The sequence below is a fragment of the Tympanuchus pallidicinctus genome, unplaced genomic scaffold (assembly GCF_026119805.1).
Source record: "Tympanuchus pallidicinctus isolate F22 unplaced genomic scaffold, pur_lepc_1.0 scaffold18, whole genome shotgun sequence".
NCBI lineage: Eukaryota > Metazoa > Chordata > Aves > Galliformes > Phasianidae > Tympanuchus > Tympanuchus pallidicinctus.
In genome coordinates, this window is record NW_026294699.1 from 9,052,851 (window position 1) to 9,078,830 (window position 25,980).

At 46.8% G+C, this 25,980-nt stretch overlaps 4 protein-coding genes, 1 long non-coding RNA gene and 2 other non-coding genes across 7 annotated transcripts; 3 read left to right on the forward strand and 4 right to left on the reverse strand.

Annotated features, from left to right (window-relative positions):
* The first annotated feature begins 5,645 nt into the window (after positions 1-5,645).
* On the forward strand, positions 5,646-10,049 carry NOXO1 (NADPH oxidase organizer 1). Its single transcript, XM_052679756.1, has 8 exons — positions 5,646-5,729; positions 6,142-6,222; positions 6,314-6,389; positions 6,771-6,951; positions 7,191-7,393; positions 7,819-7,932; positions 8,071-8,188; positions 8,338-10,049. Exons 1-8 carry the CDS (start codon positions 5,670-5,672, stop codon positions 8,960-8,962), a joined length of 1,458 nt encoding a protein of 485 aa, XP_052535716.1. The 5' UTR covers positions 5,646-5,669; the 3' UTR covers positions 8,963-10,049.
* Positions 10,050-10,222: 173 nt separating this feature from the next.
* Positions 10,223-20,175, reverse strand: TBL3 (transducin beta like 3). Its single transcript, XM_052679978.1, has 22 exons — positions 20,045-20,175; positions 19,872-19,923; positions 19,668-19,763; positions 19,379-19,426; positions 18,664-18,805; positions 18,141-18,225; positions 17,800-17,970; positions 17,472-17,547; positions 16,920-17,016; positions 16,413-16,618; positions 15,923-16,064; positions 15,342-15,400; positions 14,957-15,060; positions 14,153-14,303; positions 13,787-14,017; positions 13,514-13,584; positions 12,725-12,881; positions 12,245-12,303; positions 11,674-11,777; positions 11,285-11,356; positions 10,986-11,144; positions 10,223-10,456 (listed from the first exon to the last, which is right to left on the reverse strand). The coding sequence occupies exons 1-22, from the start codon at positions 20,083-20,085 to the stop codon at positions 10,344-10,346; spliced, it is 2,436 nt and encodes an 811-aa protein (XP_052535938.1). The 5' UTR covers positions 20,086-20,175; the 3' UTR covers positions 10,223-10,343.
* A 217-nt stretch (positions 20,176-20,392) lies between these two features.
* LOC128079079 (uncharacterized) lies at positions 20,393-21,102 on the reverse strand. The gene is made up of 2 exons (XR_008205966.1): positions 20,948-21,102; positions 20,393-20,563 (listed from the first exon to the last, which is right to left on the reverse strand). It is a non-coding gene; the product is annotated as an uncharacterized LOC128079079 (long non-coding RNA).
* On the reverse strand, positions 20,630-20,758 carry LOC128079415 (small nucleolar RNA ACA64). Its single transcript, XR_008206096.1, has one exon. It is a non-coding gene; the product is annotated as a small nucleolar RNA ACA64 (small nucleolar RNA).
* Positions 21,103-21,197: 95 nt separating the features above from the next.
* RPS2 (ribosomal protein S2) lies at positions 21,198-23,821 on the forward strand. The gene is made up of 8 exons (XM_052679979.1): positions 21,198-21,213; positions 21,407-21,565; positions 21,685-21,774; positions 22,019-22,126; positions 22,644-22,817; positions 22,898-23,057; positions 23,371-23,462; positions 23,699-23,821. The coding sequence occupies exons 2-8, from the start codon at positions 21,410-21,412 to the stop codon at positions 23,777-23,779; spliced, it is 861 nt and encodes a 286-aa protein (XP_052535939.1). The 5' UTR covers positions 21,198-21,213; positions 21,407-21,409; the 3' UTR covers positions 23,780-23,821.
* Positions 23,160-23,297, forward strand: LOC128079413 (small nucleolar RNA SNORA64/SNORA10 family). The gene has a single exon (XR_008206094.1). It is a non-coding gene; the product is annotated as a small nucleolar RNA SNORA64/SNORA10 family (small nucleolar RNA).
* Positions 23,822-24,274: 453 nt separating the features above from the next.
* Positions 24,275-25,785, reverse strand: NDUFB10 (NADH:ubiquinone oxidoreductase subunit B10). The gene is made up of 4 exons (XM_052679980.1): positions 25,568-25,785; positions 25,254-25,392; positions 24,816-24,955; positions 24,275-24,477 (listed from the first exon to the last, which is right to left on the reverse strand). The coding sequence occupies exons 1-4, from the start codon at positions 25,713-25,715 to the stop codon at positions 24,377-24,379; spliced, it is 528 nt and encodes a 175-aa protein (XP_052535940.1). The 5' UTR covers positions 25,716-25,785; the 3' UTR covers positions 24,275-24,376.
* Positions 25,786-25,980: the final 195 nt, after the last annotated feature.

Genomic DNA, 25,980 nt, shown 5'->3' on the forward strand with positions numbered 1-25,980 from the left:
ATGGTTGTGTAGATACTTCCAGTTGAATATAACAGTTACTCTGCCAGGAAGTTGACATCTGTGCACAGGTCAGAATGTGAGCCACAAGTCCAACTAATTAGAAAGACAACATTAAGAATTAGTCATGCATATTGCTGAGAACTCACAGTGAACTAGGAAATGGCAGCTGAAAAACACAGTGTATATTTCTAGGTATATGATTCATATATACTGAACAGCTTTACCCAAGAAACACATTGCTTGCAGAGTTTCACAAGACACAAACCTGTCTCCTGTTATCAGGAAGGAGTTCGCTGAGGTATGGAGGTATGTGAGGTATGGACCTCACACCTCACTGCCAGAGACATCAGACCCTGACCACATCTGTCCTGGGATACTGAGATCTGTTCAGAAGTGCACTGTATGGGATCAGTGCTGCTGGGGGTTCAGTCTTCTTCCTCACCCTTCTGCAGCTCTCCCTGTCTTTTGCATGGTTCCTTTCTCCAGAAGTAGGTCAAAGCAAGTAGACAGCAGTAAATCTTAACAGGTGGTGGAGGAAGAGATTTTCCTCATATAACAATTCTGATGAAAGCGTGTTGACTTTTGAGGTATTAACACCACGAAGCAGCAGTTTGCTTTCCAGTAGACTCTTCTCTACACTGCATTGTTGAGTGAGGATTAAGCATTAATTTCCCTGCTTTATGAAAAGAAATAGGAACACAAACATGTAGTCTTCACTCTGAAATAAAGGTGCATTTTTAACTTGGACTCCCAGAGCTGGAGGAAACTCCAGAGAGATAAGTAAGACACTTTGCATATTCTGCTTGTTGGTGGTGGGGAATGAGGAAAGGATGACAGAAGAATTAGCATTTCTCTGACTAATCTGCAAGGAATACAATGGTTTTGTCTGTGACCAGATTTTACCACACTTAGCGTGAAGCAAGAATAGATTTTACCTGCTTGAAAAGAGTATTTCTGCACATTGGCTAATCCTTGCTTGGTTTCCTTTGGGTTGTGCTTCTGAGGATCCCCACAGGGTTCCTGAGGTTCCATCCCGCCCTGCCGTGGGTCTCAGCACAAACACACTGTGCCCTTACCACAAAAAGCGTTCATCAAACACCTCTTGTTTCTTTGCTCTAGGAAATGATGCAGGAAACTTTCTCTTGTCACAGGCTTAAGTTTCATTCTTATCCTTCCTGGAAGCTTTATTCTTGAATCACGTTTTTGCCCTTTTTATGACCTTAGGAAAACACACAGCTTTTACAAAGGAGCTATGGTTGCAACAGGTGCTTTGTAAATGTCCTTTTAGTATTTTATGGGTTCTACGCACACCAGATGAGGAAGGCGGCTTTCCCCCTGCCCTTGGCAGCTGTGTGCTGAGGGCATTTAAGGGAAAACCAACAAATCTGCTCTGTGCTTTCACCCTCAGTGGTGGGTGTGAGGTCTGGGGGTTGCCATGCTGCAATGGTTTTTACCAACTGGGGCTGGGATTGTGCTGCCAGTGGCCTGAGAGTGGTCTGAACCCCAGAGCATGGAGACAACGATGGGGGTGTTCCTTGCACCTGCCCATGGCAGATCAGCCTGCACCGTGGGCAATTTGCTGTGATTCAAACGAAAACTCCACTGCTGGATATTGCAGAATGCATTTTTGGTGCTGGGCAGATTCTGCAAGTTCATCACCTAGACAGAGATGTCCTGCAGCCCCAGTGCATCAGGCTCCAGTTGTTACACACATGAGATCATTATCACAGCTCTACTTGCTCAGTCCCTCACCGATTATCATTAAGGAAATCTTTCATGAGGGAGTGAAGCCACTGCTGAAGTTCAGCCCTGGGGATTGCTGTGTCCTGAATTGGATTCAGCTGCATGCTGAAAAATGCCTCATTCTGTGCAGCAGCTGCAGGAGTTAGGAGGAAATCAAATACCTTCTTCTGGATTAAGTACTGTAAAATCTCTCATCCCAGGCTTTGTGATTGTTGGACTTCTTATTGTTTATGAAGTGAAGGATATTACTGTCAACTCTGGTGTTTGATTTTTTTCCCTTTTAATCAGTGTCTGTTTATCTATTTAACAGAAGTCTAAAACCTCTTTGTACTCTTAAAATCAGCTTTTAGCAGCTGGCCTTTTCATTAGAGGTGCTGATAGGTTATGTGCTATCACATAAGGTGACCTCCAAGAACAGCAAAGGGCAGGTTTTGATCCTGAAGGTGATGGGGGAGAAGGCTGAGCTCTCATACCAGCATCACTCCTAGCAAATGCCCCCCTCTGCCTTGCCCATGGTACAGCACCTTCCTTCTGCTCTCTGTCTTGCAGCTACAGGAGCTCAAGTGTGCTCTGAGGACTTTGTCTCTCTGCTTTTCCCTAGAGAGTTTGCAGAGGATCACTGAGTCCAGCAGTTCCTACCGTGTTGGACGTAAAAAGATACATGCATGAGTTCAGGTCTCAGCTTGAGCAGCTCAGACCCAATCCTATGTGTAGAAGAGGATGTTTGTAACACGGGTTTGTTTTTTTTTTCATCCTTGTGTGTTTGAGGTGACCACTGCTTGTTGGGGTTTGGAAGAGGCTGCTGCAAGGCTCGAGTTCCGGCTCTTGTGGATGTAGGATTGGTTCAGATGATTCTCTCACTCTGTCTGTTTGCCCTCCAGTTCAATACACCAATTAAAAGTTATTCCTGGTTCAGATGAAATGAAAAGAAAATCCCTTGGTTTCTATTTCATATGGACATTTTTACACATGGAAAGTTGTTTTTGCTATTGAAATACGGCAGGGAAAGCTTCTGGGCCTTTGTGCAGCCCTGCAGCAGCACCAAATGAGCTCTGCTCAGTTATCAGACTGCAGGCTTTTAAAGGCAGCTGCTCTGCTATTGCTCTCATGCTCAGGCAGAGGCAGAGGTAATTGTGGAGAAAAATCCAGGTTTTGCTGCTTTCTCAAAGCTGGACAGTCCCCTGCTATGTATTACCTGCTATTTGATGATCTCTTTTGTACCCCATAAAACGATCAAAGACAAATTAATTGCTGTATCTCAAAAACTGTGTAAATATACACTGATGATGCAATGACAGCTCCTGATACTTGGAGTCAAATGCTCTCCTTCCTGGCAGTCATTTCTGACTGCTGTTAATAGTTACACACCTGCAGGTACTGATTCTGGGCAGGGTGGTGTGGAAGTAGCAGGAGACACAGTAAGCACAACACAGTGTTGAGGAGATGTGTGCCCAAATGAGCCCACGCAGAAGTGGAGTTAATAGATTCTTTTGGACCGTTCTCCATCTGTCCCTGCAGGCGTGACACTGACCTGCCATGGTTTTGGAGTGATTTGAGGGTGCTCTAGGAGCAGTACCACGGGCACCAGTTTTGCTCATGCTTTGCTTTGAGATCCCTGTCTAAGCAGTCTATCTCACAACATCAGTTCTCCATGCAGTGGGGTGGATTGCCAGCCCCAGGTGATCCCAAGCCTCCACGTAGTCTCACCCTTATGTTGTGGAGCTGAGTGATGCTTTCTGTATCTCGCTTCTGCTTTACAGCCACCCCTCTACATGATTGCACTGAGAGCTTTGAAATGTGGCAAAGCTTTTTGGAATTGTCAAACACAAGGCCATTACCTACTCTTCTTGCATTACTGGCAATCACAGTATTTACATAGAATGAAAATATACCTAAACTTCCTCCAGCGGTTTGGTACGTGTTCAGAGTTCAGATTTTCTGAAGACTTCGACTGTCTCTGGCTTTTTCCACTTAGGGTAAACAGTTTTACACCTTTACACTTTTGGAAATACACTGAGTTTGTGTTTGCTCTGGGACAGAAAACCAACACGGCGTGTTTTGCTTGGTGTTGGCCACTCAATGGCACCAGCACACATGACCCCATCCCGGAGCACAGTTGTGCTGCTGGAGGAGCTGCCACTTCTGTTGGTGGCTTGCAAATGCTAACAGTCATAAAGAACAATCCCTCTGGATGCAAAGATCTCCTTCTCTCGCCACAAAAGCCAGACAGGTTTAGCAGCACGTGACTTTGCTGACCAGCTGCAAGCAGAGATGGAGGATCTAACCCTCGTGCAGCAAGTCTGCCTTGTATCCGTGTCACCTTATCAGCCGGGGAGTGTCCAGAGAAGGCAGGGAAGGGGTTTTCCCACCAGATGTGTGCATGGGACTGAAGTGCTTGCTGTACAAGTTTTCCTTAACAAAGGAGACCAGGGGTCCCGCAGCAATAGATCAGACTTCACCAACACACTTCCTTTGTCCCCAGCAGCTGCCACCCTGCAGGCAGGGGCAGCCTCACATGTTTTCATGAAACTGAAGCCCTAATTAGTGTATTTTCTAGCTGCTCCAAAGTCATTTTGTCTGACTTCCCAATGGGATTCTGTATCAGTTGATTGTGACTTTTATTTTTTTTAATAGATGAAAGGTACTCTGCACCTGTTGCTAAGGGATTTAAGAAGCCCAGTGTAATCAGAAAATGGAAGGGAAGGCAGGGCTGAGCCTCTCCATTTGGGCTCCAATAAAGATAATGATTCAATTCAGGCTTCATCAAAGAAGGGAGAGCGGGCAGGGCAAGCGGCCAGATCACACAGATGCCCCTAGACCAAGCCATAACCTGAGGCATGCCACAGCCACAGGTCAGGGAGAGGACGGCCTTCCAGGGCTGTAATTACCAACCAGGCAGTGCCTGAGGGCAGCGAGGAGCAATTGCTGCAATGAATGCAAATCCATCTCCTCGCTCAGCTTTTCCCACCAGGTGGGCTGTGCTGCGCAGTGCTGGCTGCCATTGCTGACCCATAGGCCTGGGGCTCTCCTGGGAGTTGTTCTCCACCTCCCTGTCTATCGCATTGAGTGCAGGTGGATGCCCAGGCCTGAGGCAGGACCTCAGGGTGCTTTAGGTGCATGTTTACACATTAAAATCTTTGGGATTTCTTCAGTTACGCCCCTGGGACCCGTTCACCCTTTGCTGTGGCAGTGTAAGCATCAGTGTCTCCCATTTCTTTCTGAATACGAGTGTGGATAGGGCTACCAGGGCTCCTTTTGGAGTCGAGCACCTTTTACTAAACAGGTAGGAATCACTCGTGAAGAAGAGAGATTTGTAGCAGCTGGCACATGAATCCTGTCTGATTCGTTCTTTACAACCATGTTCATTATCAGCTCTGGGGACTGCTGTGATTGCAGCCTAAGCTGTTATGGCCACGGATGGCTCCCATAAGGGCGCTGGTGCAGCAGAGCCATAAATGCATCCGTTGAAGGAAACACAGTGCGCTGTCTGAGAACAGCTGCTGCTGCTGCCCAGAGAGCTCTGCTAACGCCAGGGGGTGATGAACCCAGTGACAACAGAAACCCAAGGATGATAGAAACCCAGAAATGATGTACCTAGCGATGACAAACCTTCCTGGCAGCAGGGAGGTCCATTTACAGGCACCATTCTCTAAAGCATGCGATAAGATAAAGCGCTTTTCTCCAGCTCCCTGAACTATGCCCCACCACCTGTGCTCATTATTTGCACATTAAAGACAGGGGGGCAGAAAAAAGGCATGCGATAATTGCAAAATGACAGAGTTTTTCCTCAAGCTGCTGGGCGGAGGAGGAAGCAGTGAAGGAGTGTGGCCCAAAGAGCCGGTGCCCTCCCTCCAGCCCACAGTATTTAAACTGCAGGAGGCCGTGCCCTGCTCAGCCTCCAGCTGCAGGACAGGCAGTGAGGGAAGATGAGCCGGTTCCCAGTGGATGTGAAGGCTGTAGGCTTGATGCAATGCAGAAAGCAAAAGGTATTTTAACCTGATATGGTTTTTTTTTTTCCTTAAATGTTATCTATTTTTAGTTATTTCAGGAGTATGCATGCTCATTAACCTTCAGTGTTATTAAAGTGTTATTATTTAGGACATGGGTCCCTTAGACTTGTTCATAATTGTCCAGCTCATAAGAAAGTGGTTATCTGAGATTCTGCTGTTTTCCTCTTCGCTGTTTCAGACTTTCTTTCTGCTTTTAATGCTCATTTGGGACCCTAAAATTAAGGAAATATCTTGGTAGGTTTAGTTTTTAATTTCATCTCTTACATGACAGTCTGGCAGCCCAAACCAAAAACTAAATCACAGATCCCGTCAAATGCTCATTGCCTGAAAACATCCAGTATTGAACATCATGATAAGGATGCATTCTTTTTCTCTTCTATTTTCCCAGAAGTATATGATGTTTGTGTCCTGGTCAGATCAAAACAACATTCTCATCTACCGGACACTGGAAGAATTTAAGAGATTCCATGTAAGTGAATATCTCCCTGAAGTAACATCCACATCCTGGGGAAGGAGGAAGGAGATCAGCATCCCCACTCACTGCTTTGTCTCACTTTTAGAAAGAACTGAAGAGAAAATTCCCCATTGAGAGTGGATCGCTCAGGAGATATGACCGGATCATACCCAGGTTTAAAGGTAGGGAGGAAAACTCACTGAGGGATCAGCAGACATGACACAGCCATTGGGAACAGCTGTTGTGGATGACACAGACCTTAGTCACTAGCCGCCACTGACTTAAATAGCGTAGAAACACCTGGTTTTGGGTATAAATGCACTTGGTAGATGAGTATTACACTTTTATTGGCTTCTGTCTCTTAGTAACATTTACAGATGAACTACAACAAATTTTAGATAGGCAGAAATGTTATCAGGAGCTATTTAAAACAAGGAGGCAGAGGCAGCTGCATATGCTTTGGGTGGGGGTGCAATAAGCAGGGCAGTGCTGTGCTCAGGCACAGCTGCTCTGATCCAGGTCTGCTACTGCCTTGGATCAACTTTGCTTTTGTTATTTTGAAGATATAAATGGGAAACAGAGGAAGAGCGGGAAGATAAGCAGGTCTCTGGAGCGACTGAAATTGCTGGAAACTTACTCGCAGGAACTGCTGAAAGTGGATGCTAAAATCTCCCAGGGTGAAGATGTGATTCAGTTTTTCAAGGCACAAACTCAAGACCTCGATCCCTGCTTTCCTGAAGACAGGTGTGAAATCCTATTATCCTATTGTATTTTTTGTTTGTGTATCTCTTCGTAAAAATGTTACAGAGAAATACCAGTTACATTTTGGAGCAGAAGAGCAGAGATGTTCTACCCGAATTTTCTTCTGTTTTGATATCTAAGCTGCTCTTAGTCTACAGAATAACCATGATTTTACTGAAATTACTACTCGACAGCCTTCTATGGGAGCTTTCAGTAAACCAACATCAAACTTTGCTTTTCAGTGTTGTAATCATGCCATCAGAAATTGGAGGGGAAAAGAAGAAAGAGGTGCAGCAGCAGCAGCAGCAGCAGCTTTCCATTACGTACCCTCAGGTGTCTCAGAGCTACCGATGCATTGAAACCTTTGAAACCAAAGACACAAAGAACAAGACTTTCAGCGTCGCTAAGAAGGAAATTGTTGAAGTGTTACTGAAGGACATGACTGGTAGGTTTGATTCAGATCCTTCCATTTCAGGGATGCATGCTGCAAGATTTCTAGATTGATTTAAGGCTTGGCAATCATTAAGGCTGTAACATCAAGCACATGGGTGACGTTGGTACACGTAGGGTGTTTACCTGGATTTAAAAAGGAGGAAACAAGTGGTCTGTTCTTTTCTAATCGAGGGATGCATGGGTCTGAGCTGAGACCTAGGACATTATTCCCAGCAGAAAGCTTTTCGTGCTTTGCAGAGCCCAACACATCTGCATGCTGCACTCTGGTCTAGATAGAGCTCTGCCAAAGTGCCAGCACTGAGCTGGTCCATGGAACATCTGCCTATGGTTCCTGCCTGTGCCCCTACACTGAGGTGTTATTGATCATCTCTCTGCTTTCTGCTGGCTTTACAAATTTTGTTCTACTCTTTGCTGCAGGGTGGTGGCTTGTGGAAAATGCAGACAAGCAGATAGCCTGGTTCCCAGCCTCGTACCTGGAACAGATCAGTGTTCACAAGGATATCCAGAACATCAGGAATTCAGATGAGGAGGGTGAGTATGCTTCTGTGTCAAGGCATCAACTCTGGTTTCAAGGTCACACCTTGCTCATCCTTCACAGAATGGGTTCTGAGGAGGTTGGCAGAGCTCTTGCCCAACTTTCCCTCTGTAAGACTTCCCTTCTGCCCCCAGGCAGCCTGTACTTTGTCATGCGGGCCTATGAGTCGCAGAAAGCAGACGAGCTCTCTCTGAACAAAGGTGTGGTGGTGGAGGTGGTCAGGAGATCCGACAATGGCTGGTGGCTCATCCGGTAAGGAGACTTCTCCAAAGCTGGTTTGAGATGAATACTTTCCTCTTCCTGATGCCCTGTGTGCACACAAGCCTTGTGTGCTCCCCCACCTTTTGTCAAAGCTGGAAGAGTCCTTCAGTTCAGTGTTTCTTTTCCCCTTTCCTCCTCAGTTACAACGGGCGCACAGGCTACATGCCCTCCATGTGCCTCCAGGCCTACAAGAACCCCCACCACAGGCTGCAGACTATCATGGGCAGTGGGCTCCACATCTCCACACCCAACCTCTGCTCCTCCTTTCCGGCTCCCCAGCCCCTGCGAGACAGCACAGCAAGGGATTGCACCTCAGGGGACGGCAGTGACGAAGATGTGAGCTCCTTGAGGAACAGATCACAATCTCTGCCCAGGGTCATCTCCACTCCAGATCTGGAGTCTGATAGCTCCTCGCTCAGCTCGGGCAGTGAACCCAGCAGTGTGCTGAGCTGGAAGCCGGACTTGTCCAGGTCTCTGCCTGCAGTGGAGCAGGCAGCGAGCCCGGTCCTTGGACACACCTCAGCCACACACAGCAGCAAATCTCCACGCCTCACCCATAAGGACAGGAACGACTCAGGCTTTGTGGAGCCATCTGCTGCTGACCTAAACTCCCTCGCTGACTCAGAGGTGCCCACAGGTGCCCCCAAGGTGCCCACGCGTCCCTCGGCCCACGAGATCCTCCAGAGATGCAGCACAGTCACCAAGCGTGCCCTGCAGCAGTCAGCTGCCTGCCCACCCCTTCATCCCCTGCCCAGTGCTCACTAGGGCCCCATGCCTCACACTGCAAGGACTGCTGCTTTCAGAGTTTGCAGACGTGGTTTTGCTGGGTTAATGCTGTAGCATGCACGCCATGGCCAGGGAGCTTTAACCAGGGCACACACTGTTACTAGCAGAGCTGCAATAGGATCCAGCAGCTTCTGTTTAACATAGGTCACTTAGGGCTCAGTACCCTTCCTTAGACACATACTTATTCCACACCACCATTTATCAAAACGCCTCAATTTTCTTGCACAAATCCTCACACTGTGGCTACCTGACAGTGCTGGAGAACAGAGAAGTGAAACCCATAGCTACAGGCACGTGAACAGCATTTACCTGAATCCCTGGAATAGATCTAAGTTCTATTTAATTTTTTACTTTAAGGCTAGATGAACTCAGGTAGCAGAAAACTGACCAGGCAAAAGCATGCGTGAATTGGCTGGACTCTGAATGGCTGAGGACAAAACACATTGGTAGTACCTAGGAATTTCATCTCTTACCTTGCCTTAATGGCATTCTGCAGGCATAGGGATAAAAAGGGCTGTAGTACAGCTTGTTTGCTGGCTGGGTAGTGTGAGCCAGAGCTCCCAGTGATGAGCAAAACTTAAAGAGGGGGTTTGATAGCAACTGAAATTTACAGTACTTCCTATACTAAATTCATCTGCTAAAACTGAGTTAGAAAAGTGATAGATTCATATAGATTGCTGCCTTTAATTTTAGTTAGCCTTCCATTATGTCTGTGTGTTTTTTTTTTTTTTAATCAGGCAGTTTAGCCAGCTTGCAAGGTGTTTGTATTGTTCTAAGTTTTATACACTTGTCTCTGAAATAAAACACATAAAAATATCTAAAAGGATATTTTATGTAGTTTTTGTACTCCAAAGACTTGCTTGTTGGAGAATTAAAATCACACCCATGTGCCTGTCAAGTGCTGCATTTGGGGCAGGAAAGCTGACAGACCTGCCTTGGCCCAGCCTACATTTTGCCCAGGTACACAGAATATTCAGTGCTCAGACAACACTGATCTATGCACACCTCCTAGCTAAACCAGGATACACAGTGTGGCCAGTTGTATCTCCCAACTCCAAGCCTTTACAATCACTGTAAAGACAGCTCACTCACAGCCAGATTCTGCCTTTCCTTTGAACTGAGCACTCCTATTGCCCAGGCCTCAAAATCCAGGCTGTGAAAATACAAAGGGAAGGCACAACTTGCCCAAAGGAACAAATCCTTCCTTTCATTAAATCCCAAGGAGACCAAACAATGGTCTTGTTTTAGAAATTCAATTTAATTAAAAAAAGATATTATAAAATACAAAGTATTCCAGGTGCTGTGTGGTGGGAAAGCAGTTCGGGGTCCTGTCAGGAGGCAGCAGCTGGTAAGGGAAGAGTCACAAAATCACATCCTCCTGATGTGACACGTCAGCCAGCTTCATGTTTTGCCACATGAAGTCAACGAACATGGAGGCCTGCAGCAAGCGGCTCAGCCTCTGAAAGTGGCGCTCTGCAAAGAAAGAAAACTGATGGTTGGTATCACAAGGGGAGAAGTCTACCAGAAATGGGTACAGAAAACCTCTCTTCTGTTTAGAAGAGAGCAGATGGAGCCTTCACAACATGAGAGGAGACCTCACAGAGGCACAAACTGTGGAAAAACTCTCAGTCCAAGACAACAAAGAGAGGCCACAAGGCATTACATCACACAACACCAGGATCTTAGAATGGTGTGAGCTGGAAGGGACTTCAGAGCTCATCTACTTCCAACAGCACTGCCACAGGCAGGGACACCTTCCCCTAGACCAAACTGCTCAAAGCCCCATCCAACCTGGCCCTGAATCCTTCCAGGGTTGGAAGATCCACAACCTTTCTGTGCACACAGAGCACAAAACAGGAAGAGAGTTCAGATCTCACATAAGCAGAAGGCAGCTGAGATTGGATACAATCAATTTCCACAGCACATCATTGCAGGCACCTCCCAACAGCTCTGGGCTGGGTTAACCTGCCCACTGCCCAACTGTTTCTGCAGCACCGCTCACCGGTGTAAGGCAGCAGGGACTCCACAGCAGATTTAATGCCCGAGTACTGCAGGAGGTTGTCTGGTGCTTCATGCTTCAGGAGGGTTTCAATGACAGCTTGAGCCTCATGGCAGTTTCGAGAGTTCGTATTCCATGTCACCAAGAACGTTAACACCGCCTCTAGGGAAGAAAGACATCTGTGCACATTGGTTGGGCAAAAAAAAACATTTCTCTTGTCTCAGAGATCAGCTTTAATTTCACTTCAGAAAATAAGCCCCAAATCTGAAAGGCTTTAGCTCTGAAACCACGCAGTAACAAACCTTTCTGATCCTTCCGCAACCGAGCAATGTTCTCTTCCAGGTGCTTTCGCCCATCTTTCTCCTTGAGGATGGCTAAAAAGAAGAAATTAAGGATTAGGGAAATTAAAATATATATATATATATTTCAAGAACAAGACCCATGCCTCCCTCCTACACTGCAGATTCTGTAAAAAATACCATCCCTTGTGACAGTTCCAAACCTTTAGCAGTTATTGGAAAAGGGTAAAATAGAGGCTTTCAGATAATTTGACTTTAATAATTTACTTTAACTTTAGTTTATTAAAACCTTCAAACTACAGCCTGTGTCTGACTTCAGTCAGCATCTATCTGGAAGAGATGAAAAGCAGAGCGGGCAGAAAAAAAACCTTCAGAGTACAGAGTGAACTCACCCTTAACGACCATCAACACCGTGTGCGGACGATCCAGAGAGATTGCCAAACCTAATGCTTTGAGGAACCTTTTCTCATGAAGCAGGTTAGAAAGCTCTTGTTCTCTGGAAAACAAAGCAGTCAGGAGTATGAGACAAGTATTTGGCATTCAGTACAGAAAGTAGCTGATTTGGCAGTAATGGTGTGCAGAGGTTCAATGCCATGAAGTGAACAGTGCATGCCACTGAATGGTTCAGTGCCCTCACTGTGGAGGTAATTACACCCTAGGCATGTTCAAGGGATTCTTGAATTACTCAATGCTGGCTGAAGTGGGACAAAATGAAAGCAGGTTTCAGGGGTTTGACATGCTTTATCTTAGGAGCACCAATCCATTATCAAGCTGACAATATTATAGCAAGCATTTGCAGCAATTAAACTTCTATGAAGCAGAAAAGCCTCTGGTGCCATGGCAGCATCTAAACCTCTACAGGACAGCCTTCAAATCAGGGGGAGTTCAATGGCTCTAAGTGTGGAGATTTTAACCAGACATAAGGCACCTTTCATGGCCCACTACTACCCACAATCAACTTACTTCATAATCTGCTCCTCCCGTTTAGCTTGTGCCTCCTCCTGTTCAATTTCAGTGACATCCTATAAAACCAGAATATAACTTTGTCATACCTGTTTTAATTCAGGTGAAAGAGACACTGAGTGATGAGAAAATCATTTTCTGCAGCAAGATCTCCAGGTCAAGTCGTTTACATGTTAAATCCAACAACTCAATTCCCTCCAAGCTCTCTCTAGAAGACCAGTGCTGGGAAGGCACTTAAAGATCAACTCCTGTTCCTTTTAAGGCATCAACTGGAAAAATTCAATGCGGTCAAAAAACCCCAAACCAGACAAAATAAAAAATATCCAAGATATGTCTTACTGACATAATTGCAAGGTGCATAAAATGAGGACAACATGTATCATGCTGGAACAGTGAGGAAAAAATCACTGAGATACTGAACGCTGCAAATGCATTCTGATCAGTAACCCAGAAAAGAGACACGAAGACCCTGCACTGTACCTTCCACAGTGTGATGGAGGAGTCGCTGGATGCTGTCACAACCATGTCATCTTGCTTGTTAGAGTGAAGACCCCAGATTTTATCTTCATGGCCATCTAATGTTTTTACACACTCATTCGTTTTAATTGTCCAGAGTTTTAAGAGACCATCAGAACCACTTTTGGAAGAAGAAACAAAACAAAACAAAAACACAATCTCAGGAAATCACTGGATAGACCATTCTTGCTCTACCCCACCCAAAATACTGAATAAACTCATTCCAGCACCTACCAAATATGAGCAGAATTAACCAAACATCTTGAGAGATCTAAAGAATTTCAACTTGTTCCTGGTAGTTCATCACCCCAGGGGATGCCATCTTGGAATGCCCTACTACCTACACTTCTTCATATGCTCTCCTGGCATTTCAGGTCTGTTACATTTCAGCCTTTCTGTAAGAAAGGGCAATTCAGGAGATAAACTGCATTCTTTCCTGCTTCTAGCTGGAGAACAAGCCTTCTGCAGCTAACAGTAAGAGTTTAGCCCTGGCTGCTCTTGCATCACCAAAAGCAGTAAGGTGAAATGCATCCTGAGCTCTGCCCTGTGGTGTTTGTCATTAACCCAGCAACATCAGTGGAGCTAACTGGAAACATAGTGTAACTGGAGAGGAAAACAAGACACATCTCTGCCACATGACATAAAGATGGCACTCTCCTATCAGTCTCTCTAAAACTAAATCCACTGCACAATCTTGCTGCTCATACCACCTATGTTTTCTGAATAATTCTGGCTTCTTGTGTAGGCACTTACCCACTGAGCAGCTGTGTTCCTCGGCTTACAAAAATGATTTTCAGTACAGAGGCATCATGACCTTCAAAGGTCTGGAAAACAAGAAAGCAGCTTCAAAGTATTACAGCTGTTGCCAGGTTTTCAAAGAAGATCCTCTTTCAAGGGAATAATGCCCAATAATACCAAAGCCCAGATAGGTATATTAAAAAAAAAGTATATATATGTATAAAATAAATCAATCTGTGTAGCATGTGAGAGTTGCCTAGAGCAAGGAGCAATCTGAGCTGTCATTACCTTCAAACAACTGAAGTCCTGAAGACCCCAAAGCTTTAGGGTTCCATCTGCTGAAGAGGTGGCCAAAATCTGATCCACTGGAGAGAACTGCACACACCAGATTCCACGCTTATGTCCAGTGAAGACACCCAGCAAAGAGCAATCAGAACAGGACCACAGCTTGGCCAGCCGGTCCTGTGAGCCCGTGGCAATGAGCTTGTCGTTTGGAGAAACTGCCACGCTGTTTATGTCCTGCAAAAGTCAAAGAAACAGAGAGCAAAGCAGTTTAAGTCTGCTTTTGCTGTCAGAGAGCCAGGAATTGCAGGGTATAAAACAGGAGAGCACTTAAGTGCTAAAAATATGCTCTCGCATCAGGTGGAACTTCACCTTGTCATGACCTCTCTCAGTCACTTGTGCATGAAGGGTTTCTGGACTGGAGATCAATGCTGCTTTTGCTTTGGAAGTGAGAGACTCTGGGATATTCCACACTTTTATTGTGCAGTCCTGGCTGCTGGTCACTATAAAGCTTTCTTTCAACCTGAAAGAAGAGAGAAAAAAAATCACGCCAAGCATAAGAAAGCAGAACAGTGGTTTTCACCGCACTGAGAAAAGGCCTTGTCCTCAATTGGAATCCACACAGTCACTCTGCTGTGACATTAAACAGAGCATGAGTGCTTTTGAAAGTTGTCTTTCTTACTTAAGCCCCTGGGATAACCTCCATCCATTCAGCCGTTAGCCAAAACACTGCTAACTTTCTTCATTTGCACACTAAGGTGTGTGGCAACTTTTGAACAAGCTAGGCCTCCAGACTGCTAGGCAGCACAAAGTAGAAGAGCTGATAAACAGATACGCAATTTAAGCAAGCACCTTCATAGGAACACTCCATTCTCCAGTCAGTCTCTCCAAATTACTTGAAGATTATCTGGCAAATTAAGCAGCTGCTGCTCTTTAAGCCAAACAGAGGGTAGACTGACAAAGAAATGCAAGCTTCACAGCTTTTAGACAAATGTGCATTCAAGAAAGAAAACCACAAACATTCTGCCTTCAATTCAGAGCACCCTGACAAGCTGGATTCAAACACGACAAACAATGTTATTCAGAAGCAGACATTCACCAAAACATTCACTGAGGACCAGTGCAGCAGCCATGACTCATGCCTGCAAAGGTAAAACTTTGTTTGACTTTTATTACCTTGAGCAAGAGACAGCGCCTACCCCATGAGCATGACCCAACCCTTGGGCCACACAGACCACCCTGCCATCTTTATTCATCCGCCACACTCGAATGCTTTTGTCCTGTAATGGCAAAGGACAGACAGTGATCAGACTTCCACGCATTTACTACATCTGTAAGCCTGGCTATTCAGTGGCTTTTAAGCCTGTATCTTTGCCTGCTTTCATCAGAGCAAGGGAACAACATTTAAAAGGCACAATGGAAGACTCTTGTATTTTAGGGATGTAGCAGTCATAACTGCCATCTTAACAAAAGCCCTTTCTGCCATACTGGAATATAACAACTCTATCCACAAAGATCAATAGCAATGAACAGCTTCATTCAATGAAGAATGCCTACGCACCTTAGCACAGCTTACAAACATCAGGCCTTTCCTGAAGACATCCAAAGCAAGAATCGTTTCTAAACAGAGGAAGAAAAAACAGCTGGATGCAAAGGAATACTGAAATCAGACAACAGAAATGTATCAGTTAGTATGAAGTCCACAGCTCAGTGATTAGGGCTGGGTTTGTGAGACTCAGGAACATATCTGCACTCCTTATGAAGTGACAGGTGGCATATGGCATTGGTGCAGGTCTGTCACTGCAGTCACAAAACAGCAATCAGAGCAAGCACTCCCATACCTACACCCTCAACTCCAAACTAAACTGATTTCAGTTAGTGAGAAAGACTGAACTGACAGACCTGGATAAAGATAAAGCAGCATTTGCAAAGTCAGAAGTGTACAGAAAAATACCCCACAAAATCCCCCAAAAAACCAACCAAACCACCAAAATCAGTTGTGATGCTACTCCAGACAGAGCCCAGTGACTCCAGTCCCCACATAAAAGTTGTGAGAAAAACGGGATAAAGAACTACTTCCACATCTTCCACCCATCTCCATCAGAGCTGACCACACACACTCACACTCGCACACACACACACCTGAGTGGCCATAGAGGATCTGGCAGTGTGATGTTGACAGTTCAAACACTTTCAGTTGAGGGCTGTTGGTAGCCACAACAATGTGAGAATCACCAGGCCCGAGGAACTTCACATCCAGAACCTCATCGTTGTAACCTGCAAGCTGAGGATGGCAGAACAGAAAAAGTCAAACAGAGTGAAGCACCAAATGGCACCATTCTCAGGGAGGCTGCATTCCCATTTTCTTTCACTTAATTCTGATCTTATTAGACATAAGCTGGAATACAGAAGGGATTTTTGTCTGAGGCTGTTCTGCTTTCCATTCGGTATTATTTGTGCAATATCCCTCCAACTCCAACAGTGGATCTGGCTTCCTGGCTTGTAACCAAGGAACAGTTCAGGAACAAACTTTCAACAACAAAGCTTGTTATTTCAAGAACAGACTTTTCACTAGAAGCAAAGCTGAGCCTAAAATACTGACAAAAGGAAAAGAAAGGATGAGGATTGTTACCTGCTTTCTGAGCTGAAGAGTTTGAGCATCATATAAAACAATGTTGTGCTCCACAGACACTGTAACTATCTCATTTCTCTCAGGCACAAGCATGCAGTGGGTCAGGCTGTGCTCACTGGCCTCCTCCTCTGACTCCACAGGCTCAAAGGGCACAGGCTGGGTGTACACACAAGCAGCTGTAGCAACTTCCCAGATTTTCAGGACCCCTAGCAAATAATATAGATTATGTCAGAGCCACTGTTGTAGACAGTGATTGTACAAGGAATATAAAACAAACCTTGGCACTGTGTACAAGTAAAAGCCACACAGCCTTAAGGCCTGATAATTCTTCCTCATCTGCTATCACTGAAGGAAATCAGGAGAAGGCTTTGCTCTCCATCCCCCAAGAGTTCAGCCCAACACTCCTGCCACACAAACCACGTATCCCAGGAACAACAGCAATGTAGCACCTTAAGCACAGTTCTTCCTTAGCGTCCAACTCCAGCAGCAACATGACAGGATGCTCACCTTTGCTGCCAGCCGTGAGAAAATGCAGCCCTTGTTTCTTCACACCCAGCTGAGAGAAATCTCCTCGTTCAGGCAGCAAGATGGCGGCTTCCACGCTCTACAAAGGAGTTGGCCAAACAGCAGCTTAGCACAAAGGGTTAGAGTCCTATTGCAGCAAGCAGCTGTGTTAACAGCTCATTAGTGCCAAAAGCACACAAACCATGCTTCAGTGCCCCAGACTACACTACACAGGTGCCTAGGAAAGGCTGGCAGACACAAAGCAAGAAGAAAGTTTTCTAGCAACTGTCTCTCTTTCCTTCTCCAGAAGTGAGGTATAGGTGGCATACATTTCTACAAATTGCCCAGGCACAGCTACATCAAGCAAGTACAGAGATAACAAACAGCTTCAGACAGAGTTTTGAGGCCTTGGGAAAATACACACAGAGTAGTGTCACATCACAATACATAAAACCCCACATTTTATTTACACACATGTAGGAACCCACACATTATATACATAAACCTACAAAGACAACAGAGAATCTCAAAGGAATAAAAGAAATGCAATTTCACCTCATAGATAGGGACAGTCCGTTTACTTTCTCTGGTTTTCAGGTTCCACACCATGCAGATTTTATCACGGCCAGAACTACAAGATAAATCAGCATTAAAAAACATTCAATTCAATCTCTGAACTCAAATTTGGAGTTGTGGGTTCAACATTTCTCTGAAGAAGTCCACAGTGCATTGTCAAGCTGAGACTGAATACTTTAGCAGTTCTTACCCCCACAGGACAAACTACCCCACCCGAACTTCACTCAAGCACCCAATGTCTGCCAAGAGCCAGAGTTAATGAAAAAGCTAAGCTTCTGCTTTTTTCTATTTTTTTTTTTTTTTTTACCTAATGAACGTGTTTCCATCTGCAGTGAATGCCAGGGAGGTGACAGCACTGAAGTGGCCATCCAGCACAGCCACACACTTGCTGGAATTCAGATCCCAAATCCTGATTTTGTAGTCCATTGAAGAGGAGAAGAGTTGCAGACGGGAGATATCAGGGTGGAACTCAACGAGGCTAAAGAGGAGAAACACTTGAATGGAGTAGGAATAAGCTGCCTGGCACCTTCTTTGCATTAGACCAATATATAAATAGAAATGCTTTGCACACAAAGAATTTGACAATTCACATCAATCCCAGCATGCAGGCATCACATCAAGTGACTGAAAAACAGGGCTCATCCTTACTGTACAACTCCTGAAGATCCTTTCAGGTTGTGTGTGCAATACTGCTTGACCATATCCCAGATCTTAATGGTGCTGTCACAGCCACCTTAGAAAAGAAGAGCATGCCAGAATGAAGAAAGGAGGTCCAACACTGCAACAGCTGTAAAATTTAATGAGTAAAAAAGGCAGCAGAAAGAAAAATGAATCCAGGAACAGCCATCCACACCAAGAGAAGTTCATGAGTACTTCACACTTATAAAATCTGACTGTCCACAGAAAATAAACTTCAAGTGCAACTGACACATTAGAGTTCATGCTTGTCTTCCATCTTCAAGGAGCCTTAACTGCACATTCAGATTAACTATGCCACGCTGTCTCATAAATCCCTGATATTTACCAGCACTTTACTAAAAATATTGTAGAATACTGGAAGAACTCTTTCAATAAGACACTTTACACATATATAAAGCCTCTTATGATGATGTATGTAACAGAGAGCTCACCACCTCACACTGCATTAAGTCAGGCTGAAATAGGATCGTACCTGTGGCTAACAGCGTTGAAGTAGAGTCAAAGACCATGGTAGCCACTGGTGCTATGTGCACTGCCTTCCACGTGCGCACACACTTGTTCTCTCGCCAATTCCACTGCTTCAGCAGCAGCGCTCGGCTCCCTGTCACAAGAATCTATAGAAAAGCAAGGCAAAGGAAAGCAAAATCAGCCACTTCCATCAGTGACAATACACAAACAACATAAATATCCATTGCTATGATGTCCTTGAACCTCAGTATCTCAACATTCATTCACAAGACTAATACTTGTTCCAAAACGTATTAGGAAACGCACCGAACGCATAACAAGCGTTCACAAAGACCTCCTCAAAACTGAGAGACAAACATCAGAAACAACAGGAAACCTCTCCCAGAAGCTCTGACCTGCAGTGCTTCAGCATATGCATGGATGCTGGAAAGCAGCTAGAAAAAAAATCAGGATTTAAATGAAACATCAACTAATAGAGTTTCTGCATATATACAGAATAGAGTAAAATGTATTCCTGTCCCTGGATGCATCTTTGTAGCTAATTACAGTAAAAAAAAAAAATCAACAGTAATTCCTACATCTGACTCGAACCCAGAAGAGATAACAGACTCCATAGAGTTCCCCAGGGACATTCATGGCAGAACACTCCTCAGACTTCACTGGACTTATCAGGAGGCCCAGGAAAGAAAAACACACAGCAAACACAGCCATACACATACCTCATCATCAGGGCTGAGAACAAATGAAGTGATGTCCTCTTGGTCGTCCTTGAAAAGTGATAAAAACACAGTTAATCATCCGTGCACTGCTTCCGAGAGCTCTCAAGCCTTACTTTGCCACAGCTTCTACTGACCCAAGCACACCCTGCACCATGCACACAGTGATGAACAATGCAAACACCAGCCAGGGTTGCAGTTCTCAGACCTCTCTATTACCGCTCCCAAAAGCTTCAAAACACATCAGTTACAAGGCCTGAGAGCCGCGGGAAACGCTTCAGTGTTCCCTCACCTGCTCAAGGCTGTGCAGCAGAGCTCCCGTCTCGACATCGATCACGTTCAACTTGGTCCCACAGGGGCAGAACATGAACTTCCCATCCTGGCTTACCTAGAAAATAGAGGATGGAGATCTGAGAGTAGGCAGTGGGGGTGGCCCAGCAGGGAGCAGGGCGCTCCCCAGCCCCTTCTAGAGACACCGGCCGTAGGCGACCACTACCTGCACTCGCCCTCCTTTGTAGAACGGCTCGATTTTCCTCGACACAGCATAACTGAGAGAGGAAGAAAGGGAAACGCATGGACAGATTGTTAAAGTGAAGACAGCGCAGCTCGGCCGCTCCCGGAGGCGAACGTTACGGCCGCACAGCCCAGCCCAGCCCCAGCCCCGCTCACTTGCTCTTGAAGCGCACCGCGCTGCCCGCCGCCGTGGCCATGACACCCTGTGCCCCGCGTGCAGGCCCCTTCCGGGTTTCGAGGGCGGGACTTCCGGCTGCGGGAGTTGGATTTCCGGCGCATGTGAATAACGCACAACCAACACAGGAAGCAGCCTCTGCGCGTCACGTGGGAGAAAGAAGCGCAGGGCGCGGAGCCGCTTCCGTCTGAACAAACCGCCGCCGTTATGGAACGGAAAGCGGCTGGGAACGGCTTCCCACTCGTCCGAGTTATGTTCCACACTACACCCACACCCTTCAAACCCCAGAGTTCGCGGACTGTACAAAAATACAAATAGCAGGACTCGAGTAAGTGTTTAAGTAAATTTTTATTGAAAATACTCAGCTCCATTCATATAATCATTCTTTTATAACCGTTCTGCAGAGCTTTGAAGTATTCCGACTGTAAATCCTCCGGCCTTCTCACAAAGACACTTTTTATCTTATCTTCACGTGAAGGATCCTAGCCGGGCTGTTACACCTGCGGGGAAACGCACAGCACTCACACATCACCCTCACGCTCAGCCACCCCAGGGCCCCTCACTGAAATTATGGGAACATGGGTTTCACTCCCCACACACCGTCACCGTGGGCAATAAGCTTTGATGTTCCCTATGCTGTAGGCACGGTTATCTCACCGGAGGCCACAGGAGACCGCAGGTGATTTTCAGACTGTGCCAAAGGCTGCTTCCTAGCCCTCACACCAACAGTCTTCTTTCTGTACCCACCCCCTACCAGCACAGCTTATAACGCAAACGCAACCCCAGCAAAGTCTTAAAATCTCTAAACGCAACAAAGAGAAGAAAACCGAAGAAGCAAACAAACCAAACCCGTCTACCCCACATACGGCACCCAACCCACCTACCTCCTCACTTACCAGACTGCAGAACCACGTGTGCGCGCCTTTATACCATGAGACTACGCATGCGTAGAGGTGGTGCATGCGCACAGCTTCCAGCTGGCCCTCTCGCCCCGCACCCTGTATAATTAAGCGGTTAGCGCCTCCTCCGCAATGTAGTTTATTATAAATTCAGCGCGCCGGGTTGGCACCACACAGAGGTGTTCTCGCGAGAACTTTCTGAGTATAAATAACGGACGGCGGCGAGTGGCGGCCTTCTACTCTACGAACACGTAAGTGCTGATGGCCGTGGGGTGGCGGCTGTTTGCGACCTCCGCTCTATCCGCTCCCATCCGAGCCGCCTGCGGTGTGGGGCCGGCCGTGCCTCGCCGGATGGGTCCCGGCCGGGCTTTGTGGTCGCGCCGCGTAGTTATTTCTAGTTGATGGTGGCGGTGTTTTGGCTAATGTACCTCTCTTTCGGTATAGCAAATGGCGGACGACGCCGGTGCTGCAGGAGGGGCAGGAGCCGCCCGAGGAGGCTTCCGCGGCGGCTTCGGGACCGGGCTGCGGGGCCGCGGGCGCGGCCGTGGTAGGGGCCGAGGGAGAGGCCGCGGGGCCCGTGGAGGCAAAGCAGAGGATAAGGAAGTGAGTGGAGTCTGCAGGGCGGGGAGCGTTATGTTGGGCTGACCCGTGGTGTTGTCTGTAGTCCCTATTCCCCTAGAAGATGCTGTAAGGCCATTGTCGTTTACTTGTTTCTTCCTTAGTGGATTCCTGTCACCAAACTTGGTCGCCTGGTCAAGGATATGAAGATCAAGTCTCTGGAAGAGATCTACCTCTTCTCCCTTCCCATCAAGGTGAGGTTCTGTGGGTGCTCAGAGCTGGTGAGCAGCGTGCAGCAGGGTCTCGGTCTGAACTGTGAAATTGGCATCAGTTGCTGCATTTGTTATTTAGAACACTCAAGTTGAGCCGTGTTGTTATTTAGTTGACTCTGGACTCATTTGTAGAGAACAGCAGTGAGATTTGTGTGTTTTGTTTTGTGTGGAGATTGCAGCTTAGAAGTGTGGCTTAGAAGTGTGATTAAATGGCTGAATCTTGTAGGAGTCAGAGATCATTGATTTCTTCCTGGGGTCTTCTCTGAAAGATGAGGTGTTGAAGATCATGCCTGTCCAGAAACAGACGCGTGCTGGTCAGCGTACCAGGTTTAAGGTAATCTCTTCTGAGGATTTTTTTCTTGAACATTATTCGGATTGTGATAGTTGTGTTTGCATCAGAAATCTAAAACCCAGTTTTCTTTTGTTACTTTTGATCTGGGAGGCAAAACTGTAAGGGGAGAAGTGTGCTTCTCAGACATAATGAATCCCAGAATGACCCAAGTTGGAAGGGACCTCAACTATCATCAAGCTCCAATTCTCTTCTGCAACAATGGCCACCAACCTGCACATTCAATAATACACCAGGCTGCCCAGGGCCCCATCCAGTCTGGCCTTGAACACCTCCAGGGATGGGGCATCCACAACCTCTCCGGCAGCCCGTGCAGCACCTTACTAAGCTTCGTAACTTTATAAGTTATAGGAGCTGCTTTAACAACTGCTTAGTTGTAGTGTACTGTAGCTGTGATCATATGCTTCTGGTTATCTGTGGTGACATCCTGCTGGATTATGTTCTGCTGAGAGAGTGTTCCTGCATGACAAAGCCTTGGCTGAAAACTTTCCTTCAATTTTAGGCTTTTGTTGCCATTGGAGACTACAACGGCCATGTTGGTCTTGGTGTTAAATGCTCTAAAGAAGTTGCCACTGCGATTCGTGGGGCAATCATTTTGGCTAAATTATCCATCGTCCCAGTGAGACGAGGCTACTGGGGGAACAAGATCGGCAAGCCTCACACCGTGCCTTGCAAGGTAAGAACAACCTGCTGTGCATTGCCTGTGAGTCACGCCGTGGTGTGTGCTGTGGAAGCTGGAACCTGCTGTGCTCATAGGTTACTGGGCGGTGCGGATCTGTCCTGGTGCGTCTGATCCCGGCGCCTCGTGGTACAGGCATCGTGTCTGCCCCTGTTCCCAAGAAGCTGCTGATGATGGCTGGAATCGATGACTGTTATACCTCAGCTCGGGGCTGTACTGCCACACTTGGCAACTTTGGTAAGTGTGAGGTTATTGCGTTGTAGTTGTGCATGTGTTGTTTTACTGGAAGGGAAAATAGTGCTGCGGTGTTGTTAAGTCCATGGCAAATGGAAAGCTCCCAATCTCCCAATCTGCGCGGTTGCACTTGCTTGAAGTAGTGTAATTGTCGTAAATGGAGAGAGAAAGGAAAGGGAATTTTAAGAGTATAACAGAGAGATCTTCTTATGGTCTCTCTGTTTCCTCTGAAATTCTACACTTCTGGAGATGTGTGAATGGGTACAGGAGTTCATTTCTGTAACAGTGATGTGCAATATTTAACTTCTTTCCGTAGCTAAGGCCACCTTCGATGCCATCTCCAAGACATACAGTTACTTGACTCCTGACCTCTGGAAAGAGACCGTTTTCACCAAGTCTCCTTACCAGGTACACGTGCAATGCTTCCTTCAGTTCCCAGCTCACGTTGTCCTGATAGTCTGATAAGTTTGCACTTAAATAGTATTTCATGGTTCAATAGCAAAGAAATAAGTGAAATATTAAGTAACAGAACTGTAACCGAAAATCCCACCCCAGTGTACACAGCTTGTTGAAAAGTTACGATGCTGAGAAGGCACAACAGTGGTTTACAGAAACTAAATGCTATTTTTTTTGTTTTAATCCAGGAGTTCACTGATCATCTGGCTAAGACCCACACCAGAGTCTCAGTGCAGAGAACCCAGGCAGCTGCTGTGGCAACTACTTAAGTGGTTTTTGTACAAGGCAATAAAGTGGTCAGTGGACAAGAAGTTGGTTTGATTGGATGCTTTGTGTATTGGGCAGATGGATTAAGTTTGTGCTTGGGATCTGAGTAGGCTCAAGTTTGTGGGCTACAGCCTGAACATCTGTTGGGTGGAACAGAATGTTTTGCACTAACCCTTGTTAATCATACATTAATCCTGAGTGGGGTTTGTAACCAAAGAGAGGGGAAAATAATATTCCCTTATACTGTCCTTTCACAGTGTGTTTACTCTGAGGGTGCTCCCTACCATGGTTGGGTAGAGCAGAATTAATGGTTTGTAGATTAATGGTAATAGAGAAATCGAGCAGGGACACACAGCTGGGGTGGGTACGTGGAGCTGACTTCATTTAGAGAGTGGTAGCAACCAACTGAAACAGATCTCAAAAAGGAAGAATTCTAAGTTTTTGCACACCTCTTCAAAGAATGAGTTTAAATGAGAATGCTAATGGCATGGCAGATGTTTGGGTTTGCAAGTTTATTGTAGAGCATCACAGTTCACAGACGCAACACAGGATTGATAAAAGCACCACTGACAGACGTGCTAATTATTCTGTATCCAGATTTACTGAGATGCATTTTCTTGTGCCTTCATTTCTTCTATCATCCTGTGCTTCTGCTTCATCAGACACGTCCTGGCATTTCCGTGGACACCAAGATCACCATCTAAAAGGAAAGGTAATAATGTGAATGTCTGAAGAATAGCCCTCAGCAGCTAGGAGGAACCAGGTCTGACCCAGGTGAAGTGTGGCGCTTAGGACAGGTGCAAGCTGCAGTGCTGAGAGAGAAATGCACACAGCTTTCGATACTGTAGGAGTGTCAGCTGTGCTGTGCTTATTGAAGTGTCACTGCCCAGGCCCAGTGGGTCTGGCACATCTGAACACTGAGCTCAGATCTGCAGCATTTTCCAAGAGGGAGTTTTAATGCAAGGAAAAGATCTTTTGAACCTTCCTTTCCCCATATGCTGTCACAGCTATGGCAGATGTAAAGGCTGCAGTACTCACATCTGTCTTGGTAGGCTTTGGTAACCTGTGCAAGCTGCTCTGCCTCCTTGGCACAGTTCTGAAAATGGCTTGGTCCTTCCCTGTGCTTGCATGCACCGAGCCTTTCCCGGACTATCTCCACAATCTGCTGATCCACCAACCTGTGTGGGAGATGAGTAGGAGTGCAACTGCAACACATGGACTACAGAAGAGCAGAACTGCAGAAACCAGGATGACACTAATGCTAGCTAGCCTGCCCAGCTAAGCAGGCTCCAGGGGACAGAATAACTGCAACCACCAGTGTTCTGTAAGGGGGGGTAGACACAGTGGCTTAGGTAACCATTCAACACCCCAAAATCCATGCGATTCCAATGCAACCCCCACGACTCCCACAGCCAACCGAGAAGAGCGGGAGGGCTCTGTGACCCTCCGCTGGGGGCAGCCCCGTGCCAGCCGTACCTGTCCCTCCTCCACTGCGCTTCAGCCTCGTAGAAGCAGAGGTAATCCCCCTCGAGGCACTCGCTCAGGTCGGGCACGCGGCGAAACTTCTGGTGGTAGTAATAGGACTTGTTCTTGGCTTGCTGGCGCTCGATCCACTCTGCAACAGCAGCGGCACAGTCAGGCACCTCACAGCCCGGTGCGTCCGTCTGTGCCACCACCGCTGCGTGCACTGCCTGTCCCCGTGTCCGCCCCGCGTCCCCGTCCCCACACCGCATCGCTGCCCTTCCGACGGGAGCGGGAAGGCCGCGCTCAGCCCGGTGACCGGTCTGTACCTCGTACGAAGGTAACGGGCGCATCGATGATATAATTGAACGCAGTCTGGATGAGGGTGACCGGATTGGGCAGAGCCGAGGTGCTCTCCGAGACCGGAGTACGGCTCGGCGGCGCTTTATACACCTCCGGGTCCGGATCGTCCGGCATGGCGGCGGCGGAGCTGGGCGGACGGCGGGGACGAGGAGAAGATGGCGGCGCCCCGCACAGCGCCGGCGGCGGCGGACGCAAAGGTCAGAGGGCGTGGCTCTGCGCATGCTCCCTCAAGGCTCGGTGCATGCTGGGAGTTGTAGTCCGCCCGCGGCCCAGCTGCTATGGCGGCCAGGCGAGGGCTGGCTTCATGTTTTCATAGAAAACATAGAAATGTAGTATCATTAAGGTTGAGAAAGAAAATCCCAAGTCCAACGCCAAGCCA